General features: G+C 43.0%; 1 protein-coding gene and 1 long non-coding RNA gene across 15 annotated transcripts; both read right to left on the reverse strand.

The window, feature by feature from the left end:
* Nucleotides 1–3331: 3331 nt before the first annotated feature.
* LOC124685251 lies at nt 3332–11336 on the reverse strand. 14 transcript variants are annotated; one of them, XR_006997358.1, is made up of 10 exons: nt 11198–11332; nt 10902–11116; nt 9452–9491; nt 9227–9249; nt 8979–9071; nt 8767–8895; nt 8559–8660; nt 8358–8450; nt 7192–7305; nt 6675–7119 (listed from the first exon to the last, which is right to left on the reverse strand). XR_006997358.1 is itself a non-coding variant. In XM_047219583.1 (7 exons), the coding sequence occupies exons 1-5, from the start codon at nt 9755–9757 to the stop codon at nt 8881–8883; spliced, it is 399 nt and encodes a 132-aa protein (XP_047075539.1). In that variant the 5' UTR covers nt 9758–9898; the 3' UTR covers nt 8211–8450; nt 8559–8660; nt 8767–8880. The 14 variants fall into 14 exon arrangements, 1 of the variants encoding a protein (XP_047075539.1); XR_006997349.1 differs by lacking the exon at nt 6675–7119 and adding exons at nt 3332–3732; nt 6384–6610 and having other exon boundaries at nt 8979–9491; nt 11198–11329; XR_006997351.1 differs by lacking the exon at nt 6675–7119 and adding exons at nt 3332–3732; nt 6384–6540 and having other exon boundaries at nt 8979–9491; nt 11198–11328.
* Nucleotides 11337–14306: 2970 nt separating this feature from the next.
* LOC124671836 lies at nt 14307–16661 on the reverse strand. The gene is made up of 3 exons (XR_006992692.1): nt 16483–16661; nt 16187–16401; nt 14307–14497 (listed from the first exon to the last, which is right to left on the reverse strand). It is a non-coding gene; the product is annotated as an uncharacterized LOC124671836 (long non-coding RNA).
* Nucleotides 16662–23870: the final 7209 nt, after the last annotated feature.

Here is a 23870-nt window from a genome sequence, read left to right on the forward strand (position 1 = left end):
TTAATGGTTTTGCCCTTAGGGGCTTCACCATTAGTGATATCTTTCTTCTTCACTTGTGCGGGCTTGGCCTTTTGCTTGTTTGCCTTCTTTGCCTTGGTCTTATAACCAAGGCCCTCCTTCCCATTGTTTGATCTTTGCTTACTCAAAAGATCATCCAAAGAAAGTTTACTTTGGGGAGAGGAGGCCTTAGCAAGTTCATCCTTCAACCTAGCATTTTCCTCAATAATATTTGCATGATCACATGAAGGGGTAGAGGAACTAGGCACATCATATGAAGCAAGCCTAATTTGAAGTTGCTCATTTGACTTGGATAGGAGAGTGTATTCACTCTTCAAAGCTTTGTGAGCTTTGTCTAGTTCATCTAGATTCTTCACAAATTTCTCATGATCAACACCAAATTGGGCCTTTTCTTTTTTAAGCACTTTAGTCTTAGCCCTAGCAAGATCTCTAGCTTTGATGAGTTTGTTAATTTCATCTTGAGGCCCTTCAAGATTTTCTAGTCTCTCCTCAAGAGAAGCTATAGTTTCTTGACTTTCCTCAAGAGCATTTTTAAGAGCATGGATTTCAAGAGAGTCTTCTCTCTCTATTTGACCCTTTTTTTCAAGAGTATCATTTTGTTGAGCTATACGAACCATGAGATTTGAAACATGCTTTTTAGTGTTACCTTGTAGGTTAAAAATGAATTCATCAAACTCTAGCATTTCTTGTTTCACTTTTAGACTAGCATCATCTACCCCTAGATCACTTGATATGTTAGGCATAGAGAGGCTAGGAGATGATACCTCGGAGGATTTAGCCATGAGACAACTTTCTTCCTCCACATGAATGACCTCATTGGGGGATTCACTTGGTGATGAAGAGTTGATGGAGAGGGAGGCAAGAGCGACCAATCCATTAGAGGTTGCATCTTCTTCATCATCAACATCATCATCTCCGGAGGTGTGGCGACCCGGACCTAGAGAGATCCGATGTTTACGTGCATCCACTGTACTAGTCCCAAGGATTTGCTAGTACGCACATTCACGAGATAAATATCACAGTCATATCATTATTACAACGCATCAAATCCGAATACATAGTCATTTATTACATAAATGCCCGTAGGCCAAAGTAAACAGCGGAAGACAAATAAAGTGGCGAATCCAGCAAATGTGCCACAGGCAATCGACTGGAGCACGTGACCCTATCATCGTATCTCACTCGTCATCGGAACAACCTGCGACATGAGACGTTGCAGCCACGAGAGTGGTCAACACTTTGAATGCGTGGCAAGTTACACCAATGCAATAATATACCTATTTATACATGCTTAGGGATATCAAAGGAAATGGCTATAGGGTTTAACATTTGCGCAAAACAATATTTTACATTTAGCAAACCACATTTTAACATTTCCAAAGTTCTAACTCGTCCTATCTTTAATAAACAATTTTATCAAGTAATATATGACTAGAGGTCACACAGGTCCAACTAGCCTAGATGAAAGTACCCGTGAGCGACACACGAACACAGGGCTTTCCCCAAAATCCCACCTATGAACGACACACGGACATAGGGTTTGAAATTCATTTTATGTTTAGAAAGAAAAAATTGAGAAGAGACATCTTCAAGTAAAGGTTACTCAGCTTCGCCCGTAACCGTGGGCACGGCTAATCGATTAGTTCTACACCCTGCAGGGGTTGCATACTTTCACCACATGGCACAACCCGAAGGTTATGCCGAGGTCTTTCCCAAATGGCTAACTACTTATTTCCAGGCACGCCCGTTCCAAAATAGACACAAAGTCTCATACCGATGACGGTCCTTAAGTAGGTTTCCACAAGATAATTAACCAAGCCGAGCCCATATGACATGTGGTTGCACGAAACAACCGAGCAATTCTAAACATGAATTTGTTCTTTTAGGGGTCCCTAGGCGGCGGACCCAACCAATTTGAGCACACAGCTCCACACGCGATGACCCATCATACCACTCCGCCCAGGATGAAATAATTTTACATTTTAATTTGGTAAACACCTTTCAAAAACCATTTCTATTTTATAAACATTATTTCATTTGAACCCCCCAACGGATTTTATTTTAGCACGACTAAGCATAACTATATAGTTCAAAACTTTACTAGAACTTAATCTAGCATATATTTACCTAAGGTTACAAAGTGGGTGATAATTCCTTTGGCTTATTTCTACCATAGGACATAACTATATAAAACATCACCATTTCTAAAAATACTTGTCTAACAAAATAAAACTATCGCATGCATTCCTACTTTTATAATCAAAGTAGCATAGCAAAAATAAATGGGACAGACATGTAGATGTAACTTGCCTTTTTTGATGAACTATTAACTCTTTCTTGTCTCCAAAATACTCTCACGATAAATCTCCGTAATATCTATACGCGAAAACTATCGAATAAACTCCAAATTTAAAACATAAGAACCAAAGAGATTTCAAATATTACAAAACGTAAATATGTTTATAGAACTAGCAACCAAAGGCGCGGCGTCACGCCACGCCCATCGAGGCTATGAAGTGAGAATTCAGGAGGCATGGCATTGTAACATGCAAGACTATTCGGTTGTGACGCGGCCTAGAAGCTTAGTGCATCGTCTCCTCTATTTTTGGCGGTTAGCTATAGCAGGTAGTGTTGTTAACCGTGTGGCGTTGCGTTTGTATCGTGGTATCTGTGTGGCGTTGTGTTGTATCGTGGTGCCCATTGGGCGTTGTTCCGGCCATCTTGGTCCTTCTTCTATGCGATTGATACACCTTCCAGGGTGTATTCTCGAAAAAATTCTATGCGACTGATACACCTTCCAGGGTGTATTCTCGAAAAAAACCTGTTACACCATTTTTCATCTATTGCAAGTATCTTTTAGCTCTTTCTCGGTACATATCAATAGGCTCAATACATTTCCCTTTCTTTGTAGGAGGAAGTCATTCAAATATGTAGTTTAGATAACCAAATAAATTGTGGATTCGAAGACTAATATGGCAAAGCAGAGCTAACTACACCGAGGGAGTAAAATGCAAAAAAATTAAAGAATACTTTGATGCACAAATCTGAAAGTTATTAATTCTGTTAGCAAGAAATTCGAGAATGCAATTCCAACTGTCATAGTGTACTAAGAGACATTCAAAGAGTGGTATCACAACCAAATGAGAAGTGCAAAATTTTGCATATAGAAGATATCAACTAACACCAAACAACAGATCAAGAACATCAGGTATGTAAAAATGTGATGGCCTGAAAATGACAAACTGATCAACCAAACAACAGTTAGGTCAACTTCCTTGAGCACTGGCAACAATTTTCAGAAAGTAACACAATATATGTCCATAACTTTCCTTAATTTTACCACCAATACTTGAGAACTTTACTTTCTGAAGTGTACAATTGTCAAAGTAAGGATTTTTTTTGTGCTAGATCTGACGATTATTTTTGTCTCGCTAAGAGAATATCTTCAACTTGCTAACAAAATCAAAATGTGTTTTTCTTTTGGTTGGAAGTGAGAACACAGTTTTAAGTTCAGAACTACCACTTATACCTCTAAAATCTAAGAGCACACAGTTCTTGCTCTATCTTGGTGGTTTTTGCAGAAGATCTTTTTGGACACCACAAGGCTGGTCGCAAAATACATAGATAATCTACTCGTTGGGCTCTGGAATTACATAAAGATGGAAAGCTTGTTTAGCTCCTGGCTGCTCAAGAACATATCCGCATGGGAACTTCCTGCAAGAAAAAAGGAAATAGTAAATCGGATGGGTTTCCTACTATCTGTGAACGTATTCTCGACAACAATATTACCTTACAGTTGGGAAAAGGCCAAAACAGAATAGAACAGGAACAAGTGGATGCAAAGATAAAATTTAATCATAAGGCAATGATGCTTGCTCGTGTCATTTTAAAAGCTGCTGAAGACCTTGATTCATACATTCAAAATTATCTAGAGGTATCACATTGTTTGTAGTTCCAGTTACAGTGCCTCTATTTACTAAATTTGCATGCACTGATATAAACTAATCCCTGTGTTAAAAAAAAACTAATCACTGTTTTTTTGGTAATTTATGAATTAGCCTGATCGATATAAAAAATGCTATAAATACTGTCACTTATTGAGATAAATAACAACATGTGTAATCTATCCAGAACAGGTTATCATCTGAAATTAAATGTTATATGTGTAGTTCAGTTTACTCAAATTTGGGAGTAGCGATAGCTCACCATTCGGAACCATTCTGTGTGTAGGCTTTCTTGTTCAGTTAAATAGCGTGAAAGATCAAAACATAAATGGGAGATTTGATTACAGTTTCAATGCACTATGATCTGTTTATCTTTGTTAGATTGGTTTCAGGCTTTGAGCTAGAACTCAGTATATTATTCCCGTAAATAGGAGAAGGGAAAGAAAAGTTCAGTGGTTGAATATCTATGTTAATCTTATACAATGTTTAAAAACTATAACCATTGTACACCTCTGAAGAGAATATCAGAATATAAAGTAGTAAAAGTTAGAACCAGTGTGATTCTTTGTATTTCAGCTGTTCAGGAATTACGGATGTCTGGTAAGATAAGATGTTCAATGAATCGGGGGAATCATGTTGCACTTTAAACTTATACTTTTTCAATAGTCTATCGTGCAATGGTCATGACAACAAATATATAAGATAACAATATGGTAATTACATACCATGTGAAAAAAAAGACACCAGGGTACATGTCCGTGTCTATCATTAAGTCTGAACCTAACAGTACTACATGAATCTATCTCAATCAAAATTATCCAACCATATGTATCATGAAATTAATCTTGAATTCTTGAAAAAAATCTTGCGTGCTTGTTCCACACACAAAACTCCAGTACACCAAAGCACCATTTTGTATAAAATTTCATCAATTAGCCAGCGAAATAAAAAATTGTGGGTTGATTTGCCAATAATTTTTTACCACAATGAGCAATAACACGGAATCTCTAAAACAACCATTTAAGCCAACCTAAATGGTCCCTTGTTCATTTATCTATCTATGATAGATAACAGGGGCATATAACTATAAGTACGGACAAGTAAAAGTAGTGCAAATATGTACTTATTCTTCTCCAAAGTTGTAAAGAACATAGAGTTAAACATATAAGATTATTGCATCAAACAAAAAAGAATATAGAAATATACTGTAGCGCAATTAAATTGCCAGTTAGCTAGGCAAATTCCCTCTTTTGAGAGTCCATATCAATTGTTAGTAGTGCGCCATGGCCATGAAGGTCTATCATGCAGACCAAAAGAGGACACAATGTGCCCATCCAGATGAACATTGACTAATAGCACGAAATAAGAGGATCACCATTCCACCAACAGTAACACTGGATGTACATCTTCCAAATGGTGATGGAGAAGTTAACATTGACAGTAGCACGAAATAAGAGGACCACCATTCACTAACATCACTGGATATCTCTTTGGCAATTGGTTTGAATAAAAGGCAGGACTGACGGGCCTGCATGGTTACTTCTGCCTGCACAATTTTTTCCCATTTGAGCAATGTCTTTATTTTCCTCAAAGAAAATAGCAATGTCTCATTTCTGTAGGTTGTTCGTTTTGTATCTCAGTGAAACGATGAAAACAAGAAAGAGGAAAGAGAGAACATCGGAGCTCTGATATCAGGGCAGTCGCAGGAGCAGACGCGGAGGCGAACAGAGTCCTCTCCTGCGGCGGCGGTCTGCGGTGGCTGATGTGGCTGGCCGGAGCCCTTTCCTGCACCGCGCCACGGCGGTAATTCGGCCAACATCAGTTGTGCTCGCGGGAGCAGACGCAGGCGGAGTCCTCTCCTACGACGGCGGTTGGCAGTGGCTGGTGTGGGCGGCGGAGCCGTCTCCTGCACCAGGGCGTCGTGTTGGTTCAAGGTGGAGTCCTTTCCTACGGCGGCGGTTGGTGTTGGCTGATGCAGGCGGCTGGAGCCGTCTCCTACGTCGGGGCATGGTGACGTGGTGGTGGTTCAGGTCCTGCCACTCGGCCCTTAGCACCGGCAGCGGCGGTGCGAACAGGCGTATTAGGGAGGGGCAAGATGGAGGCGCCACCGAGAGAAGGAAGGAAACCGGTCAGCGGAAAGTACTTCCGGCGGACCTTGAGTACCCAGGAGTACATCAAATCCGATATGCAACTAATCGAGTAATTGGTAGTTCGGTACGTTCTTCTTTCTTGGGTCACTGAAAACGATTTTTCGTATGTGCTACTACTGCTATCTAGTTAGTCCAGCTAGCTTGGATTTTGTCCTTTTCAATTAGAGAGAGAAAATCTTTGCACTTTGAGTTCTATCTTCAGTTGATTAAACACAGTTCCAAGTTCTCTCTGCACAATAAGCTAAGGCCAATGTAGATTTAGAGCACAGACCTGGGAGTACAACTTCCTTGAGGCTTGAGAGAGATGGTAGCTCCGAAAGCGACTGGCTGTTGATTTCTACAGAACAAAACTTCAAGAGCTCGAACGGCGTACCCCTTCATACTTCAACGACAACACAGCATTTACATTCTCCAGCTCGATCCAGAGCCTAACACCACGGTGTAGAACGTTAGCAGCCGAGGAACACTATTTCTGACACTGCAATGAAATGCCATCCCCTGGTCCATAAATCATATGATCAGGTCTGTCCATGAACAATAACAATCAAAGGAAGAAAAAAAGTAGACGCAACAGGACATATAATCCATGTATTTTCATCACAAATGAGCATATCCATTGGGTGCAGCACCATACACACGTAGAATTGGATTGAAATACGATGATACATTGGTGATACTAAACATAGTACAGACGCGTATAACTGAATTGAAATACAGTGTTACATTGGTGATACTAAACATGGTAGAGGCGGGAAGCAATTCAGATAAGTTGGTCAAGCATGTGGTGTCCTAACAATGGATCTGCACGACCTAAATAATGAACCAGTATGAATAAATTGAAGCTTCATTCTTCTGGCATGCCCGACGATGGGAATCTGCTGCAAAGCAAGATCTAGTTCTTCAGGGGCATGGATACCATATGAACAGAGCATAGCTTGATATGGTAAGAACTTTGTTCTCTCAAACGAAATGGTGAAGACTAATATATCTTTGGCTTGATGCGGGCACTGTCAAAAATGGTAGCAAGCAAGATTTCAAGTCTGTGTGCAAAGTTTGAATTAAATCAACAGAGCCTATACCTCAAAATTAAATCTCCTCTATTCCGGCGACTTCCTTTGGGAGCTATTCCATGTCCCTGATGAAATCTAGCAGCCTGGATTTCACCACCAATATGTAGAAAGCTTCTCAAATTCCTAGAGAAGGAATAGCGAATTGATTTATGTTATCATCATAACTGACTCCCACTTCTGATGAATAAAATACAAAAACAGATTCCCTTAATTCATTGCTATAGATACCTATATGATCATTCCCTTGAAAAATGCAGTATTGTATTTCTCTTTCCAATACCATAAATAAACTTCAAACATCAGTACATAAGCACCAAGATAAATGCCGCACGGCTCATGAATCTATCTGCTAGAAATTCCTATAATTGCAGAACTTCACCCTATAAATTTTTCATGTGTCTATAAACATGCAGAAAGATGTCTAGCAAACATTGTCGTTATCATGACAACAAAATAATATGGTGGAAATTCAATCGAATTAATTCAATTTACACAAGAAACATAAGATCTCCAGGGAACCAAAAAAAAACAACTACTTTTCTGTCCAAGGTGCTACGGCGTGAAAAACGCTGGCATGAACAAAAAAAAACTACACACATTAAATTTCACCTGAACATTAGAGTAAATAAGAAAATATTTAATCTCCAGCTATCAAAATCCAAGTATGCAGCTATCTCCACCAACTCCCCAAAGCCCCAAACAGCAGTTGCAAGTATTGTAAAAAAGAGAAGGCAAAGTCAATCATTAATGAGTTCTTATTATCACTTTTGCAAACAACATAAAAGTGGAGAATGCGCTATAAAAGACCTAAACATTACATATCCATTGTTTTCCTTCAAACCCTTCCTACCAATAATCAACCGAGAAGATCAATCTTTTTTAGAGTTCGTGTCAAACTAAATGGAGAAAGATGGAAACAAAAAGTATTTATAAATCAGAGAACCAAGCAAAAGAACAGCATAAACAGGATCACCATTGATAAACTGCAATAGAAGCCCCAGGTGAACTTTTTAGGCTTCATAGACATATGATCGAACAGTTTTGCATGCACAAATTTATGTACATCAGGGAGAGAGGAGCAGCAACACCTGCCATGTGTGTGAGAGAGGAACAAACAACAACACATGTGCTAGAGGGAGGGGACACCATCTGCAGCTATATGGTGCAGCACATACACAAAAGAGAGAGTAGCTGCCACACAACACGCGCAAGAAAAAGCAGCAGCACCGGGTGAAGATAGTAATGTAGGAGCTTGCTGAAATAGTTTCCTGTGTAGTGTCAAGTGCTTCAGTTGATCAGTGGGCTGAAAAAACTTCAGTTTCGTCTAACAAATATATATACTATTCATGTATTTTTGTTCATGTACAAAATGTCACCTTGAGGAGTGGCTCTCTTTCTATAGAGTATCTGGAGCAGGATTACGACCCAATGCTTCATCCAGCGCGTCGATCATCAAGGTGGCTTTCCAGGAGCACAATCTGCATCCGAACATTATAATAATCTTGTTATACCAAAGTGATGGACAAATTCAGCATCTAAACATAAAAACTTGTGCCAGTTCTTTCAAGATTCAGGATCTGATACCTCTTGCATGTGAGCTAAGAACACACAAAATCGGTTCTTGCCTCTTTTCTCAGATTTCTGTGCGTCGCTCTTGAGCTGGATTCTCTTATTGGCTCCACCATGTAGTTGAGAGTTTCAGTTTCTACCATGCTGGAACAGACCACATGAAAAAAAAACGCTCAGTACTGAGAACCAGTGGTATATAGTATAGAAGACAAACAATAAGAACTCACCAACTTCTGCTGATTCAGTGCTTTCTGTGAGAATGCATCCCTGGCATTTTTCTCCTCTAAATCACTTTCATTACACAAGGAATAAAATGTTTCCTAAATATCATTTGTTGGCATCAACATGAAAAGCGAACACAAAAGTTTGCAGGGGAAAATATCATATTTCAAACCTTTTGGAGTACTTGTGCTTAGCTAGGATGTACAATATAAAACTACACAGATGAAGAAATCTAATGAACCAGAAACAACACCTCAGCGTCATCTTCGTTGCCAGCTGAAAGTGAAACAGAGAAGATGACAGACAGAAAGAATAATAAGAAGCTAATTGGGGTAGATGTAGATACTGCAAAAATCAGTGGTATTTGCAAATAGTAATTTCAGACCTGCACTACCAACCCCTCTAGAGATGTTGAAGGGCAATGCTAAAAGGAGATAATTGTGTTGGTTTACTAAAAGCAAATGCATCTCGTACATACCAGCAGATGTGACATTGGTGCCTTCAATCGGCCACAGCACCTAAAAAAATGCAGTGACATCATAAGCATGGTTTCAGTACAGAAAACAGAGGATCGCAGCAGCTGCAGATATAAAACCTGATCCAATCCTTTGTGAACTCTACTGTAAAGAGCAAACTAAGGGGAAAATACCTTAAATTCAGTTTGGAGGATTAGATTTCTTGAGGGGATTGGGATTCCTGTGACTTCTCCATGGATATGGGTTGAAATAGAAAGGGGGTGGAAAGAAATTCCCACATGGAGCACATGGAGGCGGCCGGGCTCCATCGGAGCTGCTCCTCACGGCGCACACTGACCTCCTCTTGGCTGTCCCCGATCTCCGGCGCCATGCCGAGGTTCTTGATGATGTACCGCACGGCGCCTCTAACACGAAGTCGCGGCTGCGCGACCCCGTCGCGCCCTTGGAGATCGTGCCTAGAAACTGCCGCGCAGAGATTCGCCGAGGCCGGCCACCGCGCCGGCGACGGCCATCTGGTTGGCGATCTTGCTGCTCTGGCCGCTGCCGGGAGGGCCCATGTAGGCCTGCCGAGATGCGAGAAGAGCGGCGCGAGCCAGGCCACCACGGCCTCGTCCCCGCCGGCGAGGATGGCGAGCGTGCTGTCGCGGACGCCTATGTCGCCGCCGGAAAAATGGGTGCGCCGACGGCGTGGCAGTTAACGGAGGCTCCGCTGCGACGACCTCGGGAAGGATGGGGAGGAGGAGAGATTTTTTGTTTTAACTGAAGGAGAGAAAATCTTGGCTGAAAGCGGTGAGCCACGAACCGACCGACAAAACAAAGCGGTGGGCAGAAAATTGTCTAGGAAACCCCACCACTATCTAGCAAGGTCATAGCTACGACCACACTGGAGAAAATACCAAGGCAGCCCACTACTGAAGTCTAGGACGGCAGGCCGGCAGCACAGGTAATTAAAATTTCCCCAAAATGCTACACAACCGCAAACTGTACACAAGATAACCCATGCAGAAATCAAGCCATCCTACCACTGTAGATTTGAAAGAAGCTCAAAATTCTAAGAAAAATCGAAGTTGTTAAGGTTTAATATAGTACTTATATAATTGATACTATGAATCTATGATACTAATTCTGAGTACTACATGAATTTGGGCTTAGGAAAAGGAATGGCCGGAAAATGGTTTGCGGGTAGCTTTCCAACTTAAGTTTAAGCTAAACAGTTTTAATTGGTTTGAAAAGTGAAATAGTAAGTGTCAAAAGAAAGCATTTTAATTCGTAGAGCTACTTACGTGCATTTAAAGTTTGGCCAAAATCTGTAAAATAAATTGGGTTCGGGCTATCGCCATACATTGTCTGCTCGTACAGCTTTACAGGAATCAACTATACGCCATCGGTTTTTGATCTAGGCTGAAACCAAAAACGAAACAAAAGAAAAAGGTGCAACGGTGAGGTGCTCACGGTGTGTGGCCGGCGATGGATTTTGCAACTCCGGTCGTGGATGAAGACGAAGCTACAAACGTCGGATGGTTTGGGCGAGGCTTTGAGGCGATGCTGGTAGATGTGGCGGAGATCCACCGGCTGTCAGCTGGTCCCGGCGAGGTTGGATAAGAACGAGAGCGACGTCCGCAGCGTCGGCGTGTTCGGCTCCCGTTATCGCGGATGCTCCCGAACTTCTATGGAAGAAAGAGGGCATTATTAGGGAGACACGAAAGGACACGGAAAAGACCGAGGAGACATTAGAACGACGAGGCAACCTTTACAGCGACGAAAATCGTCGCCGGCGTCGAAGAAAACGGCGGCGGCTCCTCGACAAAATTCGGGCTACGGGGAGCCCGAGGGAAGATGGGAGTGTGTGGTGTTGTGGAGGTCAAGAGGGTCTCGGGGGTCTCTTATATAGGCGCAGGGGATGGGCGGACATCGCGAATTTGGCGGCGGCGGCCGGCGGAGCAGCGCGCAGAATCCGCGAGGGTGCGGGTGGATTAGGAGAAGATAGGGCCGACACGTGAGGGGATAGGAGTGGCGTCGCTTATCCCTCCCTAGGGGAGCTGCACCTGGACGCGGGGAAGCCGGGGGCACAGGATGCGCGCGCTCTCGCCCAGAAAAACGCAGCGGCGGGCAGAGGTTGAAGATGAATGTTTAGCTGGAACTCCTGGTAGCATGTGGGCCAGCTATCGGTTGGAAAAAAAACAAATACGTAGGAGATAAAGAATAAACGAGAGTGGAGGTGGACTTGATTCAGTCAAACTGATTTCGTTCATGATGCATGCGTGAGTGACCGGTTCACGTACAGGTAACTTCCTTTCTTATTTCTTTCATATTTATTTTCTTTTATTTATTGTTGTATCTTTTCTTTTTCACTAGAAAATACATAGGGCTTTTAACAACAAATTGCTTTCTGAAAAATCCAGAAAAATTATATAAAATCAAAATAAGTATATAGGGCTAGGGAAACTTGTTTCCAAACCAAATGAAATTTTATAAATACATTTCCTTTGCAAACCTTCGGGGAAGTCATTTCATCCACTCTCTCGAACATTTCAAAAAGTTTTAAGAACATTCAATAAATCTGAGAGTAATCAAATAAAAATCCAATTGGAATAAATATAAAAGTTCCTCACCATTTGTTCACTGATTTGAACAAGGTTTAGAGAACATTTAATTAGCCCTCAAAAAGTTTTTATTTCTTCAAAAATTCAACACACATCAAAGCACTCATTCAATAAAATATTTATTTTATTTAACATTCCAAAATGGTAAATTTTGGGATGTTACAAATCTACCCCCCTTTAAAAAAATCTCGTCCTCGAGATTTGAAATGGCTAGAAAGAAAGAACACTCGTCTCTCACTTGTTTTCCTTATTACATGAATCTCTCAAGAAAAGTAGAAAGAAGTTGGCTTCATTTCTCGATGTCGACCTGCTCTTTGTCTGGGCACTGTTTCGCATAGTGACCAACTTCCTTGCACTTATAGCAAGTGATTCCCGGGGCAAAAGGGGGCTCCTCACTTGGTCGTTTGTGCTCTTCCACGACCTCCTTGTGGTTATGTGACGAACTAGATTTTGCAACCTTTGAACGGTCCCTTGTACGGAATTCAGGAGTATTGACCTTCCTCTTGCAACCTTCAATCTCCTTTTGTTTTCCCTCCAGCTTGATTGCCTTGTTGATCAGTGCCTGGCATGTTTTGAAATCACCGGAGGTCAACTGGAAAGAGAGATCGTCATTCAGACCATCGAGAAACCTCTCCTGCCTACCCTCATCCTCTGCCACATCATCAGGAGAGTAGCGAGCAAGCTTGTTGAAGATATCTAGGTACTCAGCCACGGTGCACGAGCCTTGACGCAGCGCGCAAAACTCTTTCTTCTTCAAAGACATAAGCCCTATCGGCACATGGTAGTCACGAAAGGCCTTCTTGAAGTCATCCCAAGTAACATCGTTGATATCAGCGAAGGATAGTTTGTAGTTGTCCCACCAAGCTGCAGTTGGACCCTCCAGCTGGTGAGTTGCATAGAGAACCTTCTCCGGCTCCGAGCACTGCACAGTGTCGAGCTTGTTGGAAATAGTGCGGAGCCAATCATCAGCATCAATGGGCTCATCAGAGCTTGAGAAAGTGGGAGGCTTGAGTCGCAAGAAGCGGGTCAAGCGATCAATGGGAGGTGGTGGAGGTGGGGAATTGTTGTTGTTATTGTTGTTCTGGTTCAGATGCTGAGTCAGAAGCTGCATCAATTGTGCTTGACCTTGGAGGAGTTGCTCCATGGCCGGAGACACTTCATTGTTGCGAACCATCTGTTAGGTATGAGAATAATATAAGGCGAGACATCTAATGGGTATTTGACGAGAGTAAGGAGAGATAGACTCGAGATAGAAAGGAAGAGAACTACCCCAAAACACTTTTGTAAAACTTCCAAAAATAACACATTCATAACTATATCTCAAACATTCAAAACAAATTTAAACATGGATGTTGACAATGATGGATTACAACTCGAGCTGCATACTAAATATTTATTTCTATTGACTAGGAGGGTCAAAACTGGACATCTAAGTGGAAGATGCGTGGTCACATAAACTAGCGCAGATCTATCAAGCATTCCCAAATTTGTGCTTCTTGATTGCCATCTCCGAGAGTATCCAACTCTTCTTGCACATTACAAAGTTGCTTCCTCGTGCGGCGCATCTCGTACAAAGCGTCCTCTAGGGAATCATTAAAGGCTCGAGTCAGATCCACTTGTTGGACAAGCTTCGGGTTGTCTTCAGTTGTGGTTGGGGAGTAGTAAACTAAGGTGTCATCCGAGTATTGCGTGGGGAAGTACTCGAAGCGAGTCCCCTCAAACATGGGCTCATAGAGGCCCATCAACCCACGAACAGCTTCACGGGCGGCATCCTCGACACCAGCGTTGAAGTTGTCACGAGGGATAGGTGCCTCGAAGACACGTAGTGGTTTCGCATCTTCTAAATTCGAGTAGACATGCACCTCCACATTCCACAGCTCCATTCCTGCCTCGGTGAAAAGATATCCCTGATACACCGGCCGAGTCTTCATCCGAAGGTGAGATATCATATCCCATAGCAAACGAGTCCAACGACCAGCATTTACTCCATGCGAGATCTCGGTAGGGACTTTGGCCATCTACAAGTTTGAAAGAGAAGAGAATGAGTAAACTTTAGAAATCGATGGACAAGAGTATCAATTTTTTTTTTAAAGATACTTATTAAATATATTTCCTAAGGTTTCCAAACCTAGGGTCACGACCTAGAGTCGATATGACTCTGATACCATTTGTGGCGACCCGGACCTAGAGAGATCCGGTGTCTACGTGCATCCACTGTACTAGTCCCAATGATTTGCTAGTACGCACATTCACGAGATAAATATCACAGTCATATCATTATTACAACGCATCAAATCCGAATACATAGTCATTTATTACATAAATGCCCGTAGGCCAAAGTAAACAGCGGAAGACAAATAAAGTGGCGAATCCAGCAAATGTGCCACAGGCAATCGACTGGAGCACGTGACCCTATCATCGTATCTCACTCGTCATCGGAACAACCTGCGACATGAGACGTTGCAGTCACGAGAGTGGTCAACACTTTGAATGTGTGGCAAGTTACACCAATGCAATAATATACCTATTTATACATGCTTAGGGATATCAAAGGAAATGGCTATAGGGTTTAACATTTGAGCAAAACAATATTTTACATTTAGCAAACCACATTTTAACATTTCCAAAGTTCTAACTCGTCCTATCTTTAATAAACAATTTTATCAAGTAATATATGACTAGAGGTCACACAGTCCAACTAGCCTAGATGAAAGTACCCGTGAGCGACACACGAACACAGGGCTTTCCCCAAAATCCCACCTATGAACGACACACGGACATAGGGTTTGAAATTCATTTTATGTTTAGAAAGACAAAATTGAGAAGAGAAATCTTCAAGTAAAGGTTACTCAGCTTCGCCCGTAACCATGGGCACGGCTAATCGATTAGTTCTACACCCTGCAGGGGTTGCACACTTTCACCACATGGCACAACCCGAAGGTTATGCCGAGGTCTTTCCCAAATGGCTAACTACTTATTTCCAGGCACGCCCGTTCCAAAATAGACACAAAGTCTCATACCGATGACGGTCCTTAAGTAGGTTTCCACAAGATAATTAACCAAGCCAGAGCCCATATGACATGTGGTTGCACGAAACAACTGAGCAATTCTAAACATGAATTTGTTCTTTTAGGGGTCCCTAGGCGGCGGACCCAACCAATTTGAGCACACAACTCCACACGCGATGACCCATCATACCACTCCGCCCAGGATGAAATAATTTTACATTTTAATTTGGTAAACACCTTTCACAAACCATTTCTATTTTATAAACATTATTTCATTTGAACCCCCCAACGGATTTTATTTTAGCACGACTAAGCATAACTATATAGTTCAAAACTTTACTAGAACTTAATCTAGCATATATTTACCTAAGGTTACAAAGTGGGTGATAATTCCTTTGGCTTATTTCTACCATATGACATAACTATATAAAACATCGCCATTTCTAAAAATACTTATCTAACAAAATAAAACTATCGCATGCATTCCTACTTTTATAATCAAAGTAGCATAGCAAAAATAAATGGGACAGACATGTAGATGTAACTTGTCTTTTTTGATGAACTATTAACTCTTTCTTGTCTCCAAAATACTCTCACGATAAATCTCTGTAATATCTATACGCGAAAACAATCGAATAAACTCCAAATTCAAAACATAAGAACCAAAGAGATTTCAAATATTACAAAACGTAAATATGTTTATAGAATATAATTGATACTATGAATCTATGATACTAATTCTGTGTACTACATGAATTTGGGCTTAGGAAAAGGAATGGCCGGAAAATGGTTTGCGGGTACATAGATACAGACAAAATAGCTTTCCAACTTAAGTTTAAGCTAAACAATTTTAATTGGTTTGAAAAGTGAAATAGTAAGTGTCAAAAGAAAGCATTTTAATTCGTAAAGCTACTGCAGCAAGAAATTCTGAATTTTGAATAAAACTAACTAAGGTACGTGCATTTAAAGTTTGGCCAAAATCTGTAAAATAAATTGGGTTCGGGCTATCGCCATACATTGTCTGCTCGTACAGCTTTACAGGAATCAACTATACGCCATCGGTTTTTGATCTAGGCTGAAACCAAAAACGAAACAAAAGAAAAAGGAGCAACGGTGAGGTGCTCACGGTGTGTGGCCGGCGGTGGATTTTGCAACTCCGGTCGTGGATGAAGACGAAGCTACAAACGTCGGATGGTTTGGGCGAGGCTTTGAGGCGATGCTGGTAGACGTGGTGGAGATCCACCGGCTGTCAGCTGGTCCCGGCGAGGTTGGATAAGAACGAGAGCGACGTCCGCAGCATCGGCGTGTTCCGCTCTCGTTATCGCGGATGCTCCCGAACTTCTATGGAAGAAAGAGGGCATTATTAGGGAGACGCGAAAGGACACGGAAAAGACCAAGGAGACATTAGAACGACGAGGCAACCTTTACAGCGACGAAAATCGTCGCCGGTGTCGAAGAAAACGGCGGCGGCTCCTCGACAAAATTCGGGCTACGGGGAGCCCGAGGGAAGATGGGAGTGGGGTGTGGTGTTGTGGAGGTCAAGAGGGTCTCGGGGGTCTCTTATATAGGCCCAGGGGATGGGCGGACATCGCGAATTTGGCGGCGGCGGCCGGCGGAGCAGCACGCAGAATCCGCGAGGGCGCGGGTGGATTAGGAGAAGATAGGGCGTGGCGTCGCTTATCCCTCCCCAGGGGAGCTGCACCTGGACGCGGGGAAGCCGGGGGCACAGGATGCGCGCGGGCTCTCGCCGAGAAAAACGCAGCGGGGGGGAGAGGTTGAAGATGAATGTTTAGCTGGAACTCCTGGTAGCATGTGGGCCAGCTATCGGTTGGAAAAAAAAGAAATACGTAGGAGATAAAGAATAAACGAGAGTGGAGGTGGACTTGATTCAGTCAAACTGATTTCGTTCATGATGCATGCGTGAGTGACCGGTTCACGTACAGGTAACTTCCTTTCTTATTTCTTTCATATTTATTTTCTTTTATTTATTGTTGTATCTTTTCTTTTTTACTAGAAAATACATAGGGTTTTTAACAACAAATTGTTTTCTGAAAAATCCAGAAAAAATATATAAAATCAAAATAAGTATATAGGGCTAGGGAAACTTGTTTCCAAACCAAATGAAATTTTATAAATACATTTCCTTTGCAAACCTTCGGGGAAGTCATTTCATCCACTCTCTCGAACATTTCAAAAAGTTTTAAGAACATTCAATAAATCTGAGAGTAATCAAATAAAAATCCAATTGGAATAAATATAAAAGTTCCTCCCCCTTTGTTCATTGATTTAAACAAGGTTTAGAAGAAAATTTAATTATCCCTCAAAATGTTTTAATTTCTTAGAAAATTCAACACACATCAAAGCACTCATTCAATAAAATATTTATTTTATTTAACATTCCAAAATGGTAAATTTTGGGATGTTACAGGAGGTATATTCTTCTTGAGTTGATAGCACAATAGATGTGTCGAAGGAGGACCTTGCCATGAAGCAATGTACATTCTTGATATGAGGATTCTCAATGGGGGATTCAAAGAGAGATGAAGAGGGAATGTTGGTGGTGACAATGGCGGCTACTTCCTTTGAGCTTTCTTATTCTTCATCATCACTAGAGCTTTCAACTTCATCGGAAGAATATTCTTCCCAAGTCACTAGCACCACTCTTGAGGGCTTCTTATCCTTCTTGGTCTTGTTGTTGTAGAATTTCTTGTTGGGGGCTTTTGAATATTTGCCCTTTAAGTCTTTGCTCTTGTCCTTGGGAATGAGCCTTCCATTATGATTCTCCCTATTCTCATAGGGGCATTCGGCGATGAAATGGCGCTTGTCATCATAGTTGTAGCATGATCTTGTTTTTGGACCAAAGCTAGTGAACCCACTTTTGTTGTTTCTCTTGATGTTGTCTTCCTTGGCCTTGGAAGGATCAACCCAAAAGGACTTTGCATGGAAGGCCATGTGATCATGATAGTGGCATTTCAAATCTTTCGGATAGGTCATACTCCAAGATGCCCTATATTGTTCTTGAGGGTGCACTTCTTCTACGGAGTTGACCGTCAAGGCAAGATTGTTCCCTTTTGACATACCAATGGCACGATTGCGAGAATCATGGGAGTTTTGCTCGAGCACCTTGAGGGCTTGCATCCCGTGCACGGCTTGTTGAGACGTGAGAGAGGAATAGCATTCTCTCCCAACAAGAGTCTTGACATCAATGGGTTCAAACGGCATCATGCAATCAATGTACTTATCCTTGATCCAAGAGTCATTGATGTGGGATGCACCCACATTCCGGAAAGCATCGGCAACGGTGATGAGTCTTGCATACATGTCTTCATGATCTTCATCCGGTAGCCTCATGAATCCTTCGGCTTTATTCCGAAGAGAATGGTACTTGTTTCTTCTCGTGCTTTCACTTCCACTGCAAGTAGCGGCCAAACCATCCCAAACTTCCTTGGCGGTGGTGAAGTTCCGAACACGAGACAATTCCTTTGTCCCCACACTAGTTTGGATCATGTGCAAGGCCGTGACATTGAGTTGACTATCAACCGTTCTCTTCTAGTGAACTTGTCGGGGTTGTAGGGCTTGAAGCCCTCCACGATGATTCTCCAAAGTTCATTGGAGGCACTACAAACATGAGAACGAAACTCAAATTGCCATGTATCGAAATCTTTAACATTAAACTTAGGTGGGTCACCCCGAATGTTCATATGAGGATGGGGTACCGGGATATCGGGAGATAGGAAAGGCGGAGCCACTCGATTGTAGCTCTCACCTCCACTAGTTCCCCTAGGAGATGCAATGGGAGATTTGATAGTAGTTGAGTTATCACCATCCACGGGTTTGGTAGAGGAGGGTAATGCCGAAGCACCTCCCTCTTCTAACACACTCGTGTCCTTTACCTCTACGGCGGGAGCCATGGGAGGGACCGGAGTCAAAAGCTCGGAATTCATTTTTCTCATGCCTTCCATTTGAGCTTTCATGGAGGACCTCAACGAATTGAAGTCATCCATGGAGACCATCTTAGCGGCCCCTTTCGCAGGCCCATCGTTCGGCATACTCTTAGGCGGTTAAGCCCGAAATAAGAGCCGAGGCTCTGATACCAATTGAAAGGATCGTATGCCGCACCTAGAGGGGGGGTGAATAGGTGCTAACTAATTTTTAGTTCTTTTTCGATTTAGGCTTGACACAAAGGTAAATTCTCTAGATATGCAACTATGTGAATTTCCCTATATGACAAGGTCAACAACTAAGCAAGATATGGCTACGCAATATATAGAGGAGATAAATGATAGGTAATCGAGAGTGGAGCACACGGAGACACGGAGTTGATTCCCGTAGTTCCCTTCCTTTGCAAGAAGGTACGTCTACGTTTGGAAGAGTGTGGTCGCTACGAAAGCCAGACCAACAGTCACGAAGACTTCGCTCAGGTCTCCTGTGAGTAACGCCACGAAGGCCTAGCCCACTTCCACTAAGGGATTTCCTCGAGGCGGAAACCGGGTCTTTACAAGGTTCTTGGGGCACACATCCACAACCAAATTGGAGGCTACCAAATCTGTAACAACACAATAAATCAACAAGCATACATCATCAACAACAACTAAGGATCCAAAGAGGAACACTAGCAAGGGGGCCCTCAAGCATAAGAGGGGGAAATGAAAAACGCTTCGGTGAGGATGTAGATCGGGGTCTTCTCCTTCGATTCTCCAAAGCACAAGGGATTTGGGTGGTTGAGGGAGGAGATCCGGCTGTTTTGGTGTTCTTGGTGGCTCAGCAATGGTGGATGAAGATCTTAGGGTTTGAGCAACAATCCAAGGTAGGTGAAGGGGGGTATTTATACCCCACCAACTTTTCTGCCCGTTGGAGTAGAATCGCCGGCAGTGCCGGCCTTGAGACGCCGGCAGTGCCGGCCACTTTTTTTGTTCAGCAGGTCGACAGACAGGCCGGCAGTGCCGGGCCAGAAACGCCGGCAGTGCCGGCCACTTATCTTATTCAGCAGGTCGACATACAGGCCGGCAGTGCCGGGCCAGAAACGCCGGCAGTGCCGGGGAGCACTCACCGGCAGTGCCAGCCTGGAACCACCGGCAGTGCCGGCCCTCAATCACTGACAGTGCCGGCCATGGACAGGCTTCAGCTTGTTCTTCTTTTCTTCCTTTTTGAGTGGGTCGAGATTTACCCGTAGTCTTTTCTATATCTGTAATCCACTTAGCACATAGTTAAATTGTCACCGGTGTTGTTAACAAACACACAAAACCTCAGAGATCATGAAATGTTCTTTCAGGCTCTGGGAGAGGGGTGGCGGGCGGCGGGGGACAGGTCGGGGGACTCGGGGGACGGGCTGGGTGCGGGATTAGGGTTAGGTCGGGGCTTATATAGTTCTGTGTGTGCTGTCGATAATTTCAAACTTTTCTAGGGGGTTAAATGCAAATGTGACAGAACCTTTGCCTGGGTGGACTTTGCACGAATCTCCAACAAATCTATGGTATAGATAGTACGGGGGGCCTTCCCAGGTTAGGGAAATCCGCACTCCTTCACCATGCTCCTGCTCATAACACGGACACCTGAAGCATAATCATCCTTGGGCATTTCGGCTTGCCCCAACTACAATTAAGCAATCCCTTTGTTATTATCACTCCGCTACGTACCACCACTAGCTACGTGTTGTTGTAGCCCTCTCTCTTATATAGCAGATACAATGATCAGCGATGGAGCCGCGTCGAGCTCAGGTGAAGAGGTGATCTGTCCATTTTTTTCTTTGATGTGGCGTCTCCCATGCTTGATAGTGCATATTATGCTATCCATGATTATGTTGTTGCTGATACTATCAAGACAAAGTTTTTGTTCCTATTTCTACCACGCAAGAAGAAGATACAGAAAGCAATTGGAGTGCGATATTGGTGGAGTGTTTTGTCCTTGAAGGAGTCCGGTTGGGGTCCACCTAGAAGCGTGTTGAAGATGGCGGCGCACCTACAAAAGAGTCTTTTTTTTGCTTTAGTGTGTTGTTTTATTTTCTATTTAGGAAAAGTGGGTCCGGATCAAGTTGTTTTTATTTTCATAGTGGTTTTTCTTGTACGTCAAGTTGAGTCGGCTACTATATAAAGCCAGGGGTGTGCACCATTGTAAGGGGAGTTGAATTTTCGAGTTGAGAATATACAGGAAAAGGTCCCATGTCGGGGGACACCAATATCGTTTGTTTTGCTTGCTGATTCGTAAGGATCTGTTTGTGGTTTCGTGGGGTAGATCTAATCTGCTCAACGACCGAAGTTATCTACCCTCTACCTCGATCGCCGTGAAAGATTGGGCCAAAAACCCTATTGGATCACGTTGATCCTCATCATCTTGGTATCAGATTCGTCGGGTTTCTCACGGCGATTTTACCGCTGAGATTGTTCTGATTTTCGATCTGCTGGAGTATTGCTGCCGGAGGCTCAGGCCAAAACACCGGTTCTGATTATCTGCTGGTTCTACTGGAGGTCCGTGTTTTGGATCGCGACGGAATCCCTGCCGCCGCCATACCAGTTTGTTGCGGCGATAGGTCTTATTGCCGTTTGGTCCCTGTCCTCGATCGAGTACTGGACCGAGCCGGACTCCAAGATTACATCTGATCTGTGTCGTATTACTGCAGGACTGCTCCGAGTCCTATTTCTTGGACGTGTGCTGCTGGCTGTGGAGTTTGGTGCTAGGTAGTACTAGCGGTACTACTTGCAAGATTTGTTGTGTTGTTTGCTTCGGATCGAAACCAAAGGAAAAGGGAAATCAATTGGAGCAGATTCACGTATTGTTCAGACTCAGCGCGTCCCTGTCGCGCCTCGGCCTGCCATTCAATTCTTGTGTGCTCCGCTTAGTCCTACGTGTGACGGCTACTACTCTTTGCTGCTGCTCAACTTGAGACTATCTTGAACGTTAGTCTGCAGTGCCCTGTTATCTGTCCGACGGACCTGCAGCCGACGCCAACGTGTACTGCTGCATGTTCTGCTCAGGCCCTGGTTCTGCTGATGTTGGATGCAGTTATGGAGGAGAAATCTGTTTTCTCTCATTGGTTTCAGAAGGAAGAGAAAGGGCATGCTGAGCAATTGTTTCATACCCGTGTGATTATACAAGACCGAGTGTGTGCTTTAACCATCGATCACACAGCTTTAATCAACGCCGTTAGCAATGAGGTTGTGGAAAAGTTAGCATTACCGATGACACCAATTCAGCAGCCATATTTTTTACGTCTCGGTGATATGAAGCTTGCTATCACACATCATATACTGGTTCAATTTACTTTGGGAAAATTATCTTTTGCAGTTTGGTGTGACGTTATTCCTCTCCACATGGTTTCATGTCATCTTCTTCTGGGAAGGGCATGGTGCAAGGACCAAGGTGCATCATATCACATGGAAAATTACTACTATACCAAGTATATTATTCCCTATGAAAACAAGACCTACAATCTACTGTCCATGGGTATCGTGAAGTACAAGGCTTGGAGAGATGAAAAACTTCAGCAAATTCACGAGGAAGAAGAGAAGGAAAAGCAGGAGCCTAAGGAACAATTCATAGCGCATGAAGAAGCAAAGAAGGAGGCCGAAGCTACTGAAATCGTCTCTGCACCTGTTGAAGATACGGAAGAGACTGCCAATACTATTGTGGCTGCAAGTAATGAAGTGTTAGTCACATCTCCACGTACTTTTGTTTTGAGTACAGACTTGAAACCGAGGACGGTTTCTCCTGAAGAAGGGGAGGATGATGTGGCGTCTCCCATGCTTGATAGTGCATATTATGCTATCCATGATTATGTTGTTGCTGATACTATCAAGACAAAGTTTTTGTTCCTATTTCTACCACGCAAGAAGAAGATACAGAAAGCAATTGGAGTGCGATATTGGTGGAGTGTTTTGTCCTTGAAGGAGTCCGGTTGGGGTCCACCTAGAAGCGTGTTGAAGATGGCGGCGCACCTACAAAAGAGTCTTTTTTTTGCTTTAGTGTGTTGTTTTATTTTCTATTTAGGAAAAGTGGGTCCGGATCAAGTTGTTTTTATTTTCATAGTGGTTTTTCTTGTACGTCAAGTTGAGTCGGCTACTATATAAAGCCAGGGGTGTGCACCATTGTAAGGGGAGTTGAATTTTCGAGTTGAGAATATACAGGAAAAGGTCCCATGTCGGGGGACACCAATATCGTTTGTTTTGCTTGCTGATTCGTAAGGATCTGTTTGTGGTTTCGTGGGGTAGATCTAATCTGCTCAACGACCGAAGTTATCTACCCTCTACCTCGATCGCCGTGAAAGATTGGGCCAAAAACCCTATTGGATCACGTTGATCCTCATCATTCTTGGTGGCTGCTACGGTGGTGCCAAAGAAGATGGATAGGCGTTGGTTTGTCACATAGATTTATCCTATCTTTCCAGATCTGTAAGATCGGTGTATACGTACTTTGTATCTCGTCTTTTATTTATCAATGAGAATCGTATTACCATGCAAAAAAAAAAGATACAATCACATAAAGATACTCACACGCGGCTGAATTCGGCGGTCACCCACGTTTTCCCAAGGGTGGGCGATGGGGGTTCGCATCGCGTACCAGTTTCTAAAAACCGCGTGTGAACTGGCAAGTTTGGGAAAACAAAACGTGACAGGATGCCTTCTGTATTCCTACCGACGACATAAACTCACATGTCGTGTGACACACAAGAACTAGGAATACACCAACACCACAAAAATTCCTGCATTACTCTAATTTGTGACACTTTAAGTGTCATACTTCCTCCGTCCCACGAAGTTTGTCTAATGTTTGTTACAATTTGGATGTACAAATCTCAAGAAAACCTTCAAGGGACG

Source organism: Lolium rigidum, chromosome 1 (assembly GCF_022539505.1).
Source record: "Lolium rigidum isolate FL_2022 chromosome 1, APGP_CSIRO_Lrig_0.1, whole genome shotgun sequence".
Taxonomy (NCBI): Eukaryota; Viridiplantae; Streptophyta; class Magnoliopsida; order Poales; family Poaceae; genus Lolium; species Lolium rigidum.

What these genes read in the sequence shown, in the direction of transcription:
- LOC124685251 (XM_047219583.1), bottom strand. Translation starts at nt 9,757, where the DNA reads ATGGAGCCCGGCCGCCTCCATGTGCTCCATGTGGGAATTTCTTTCCAC. An exon ending in TCCTCCAAACTGAATTTAAG is followed by an intron (nt 9,492 to 9,622) that starts GTATTTTCCCCT and finishes GCATTTTTTTAG; the next exon opens with GTGCTGTGGCCGATTGAAGG. An exon ending in GCAACGAAGATGACGCTGAG is followed by an intron (nt 9,072 to 9,226) that starts GTGTTGTTTCTG and finishes AATGATATTTAG; the next exon opens with GAAACATTTTATTCCTTGTG.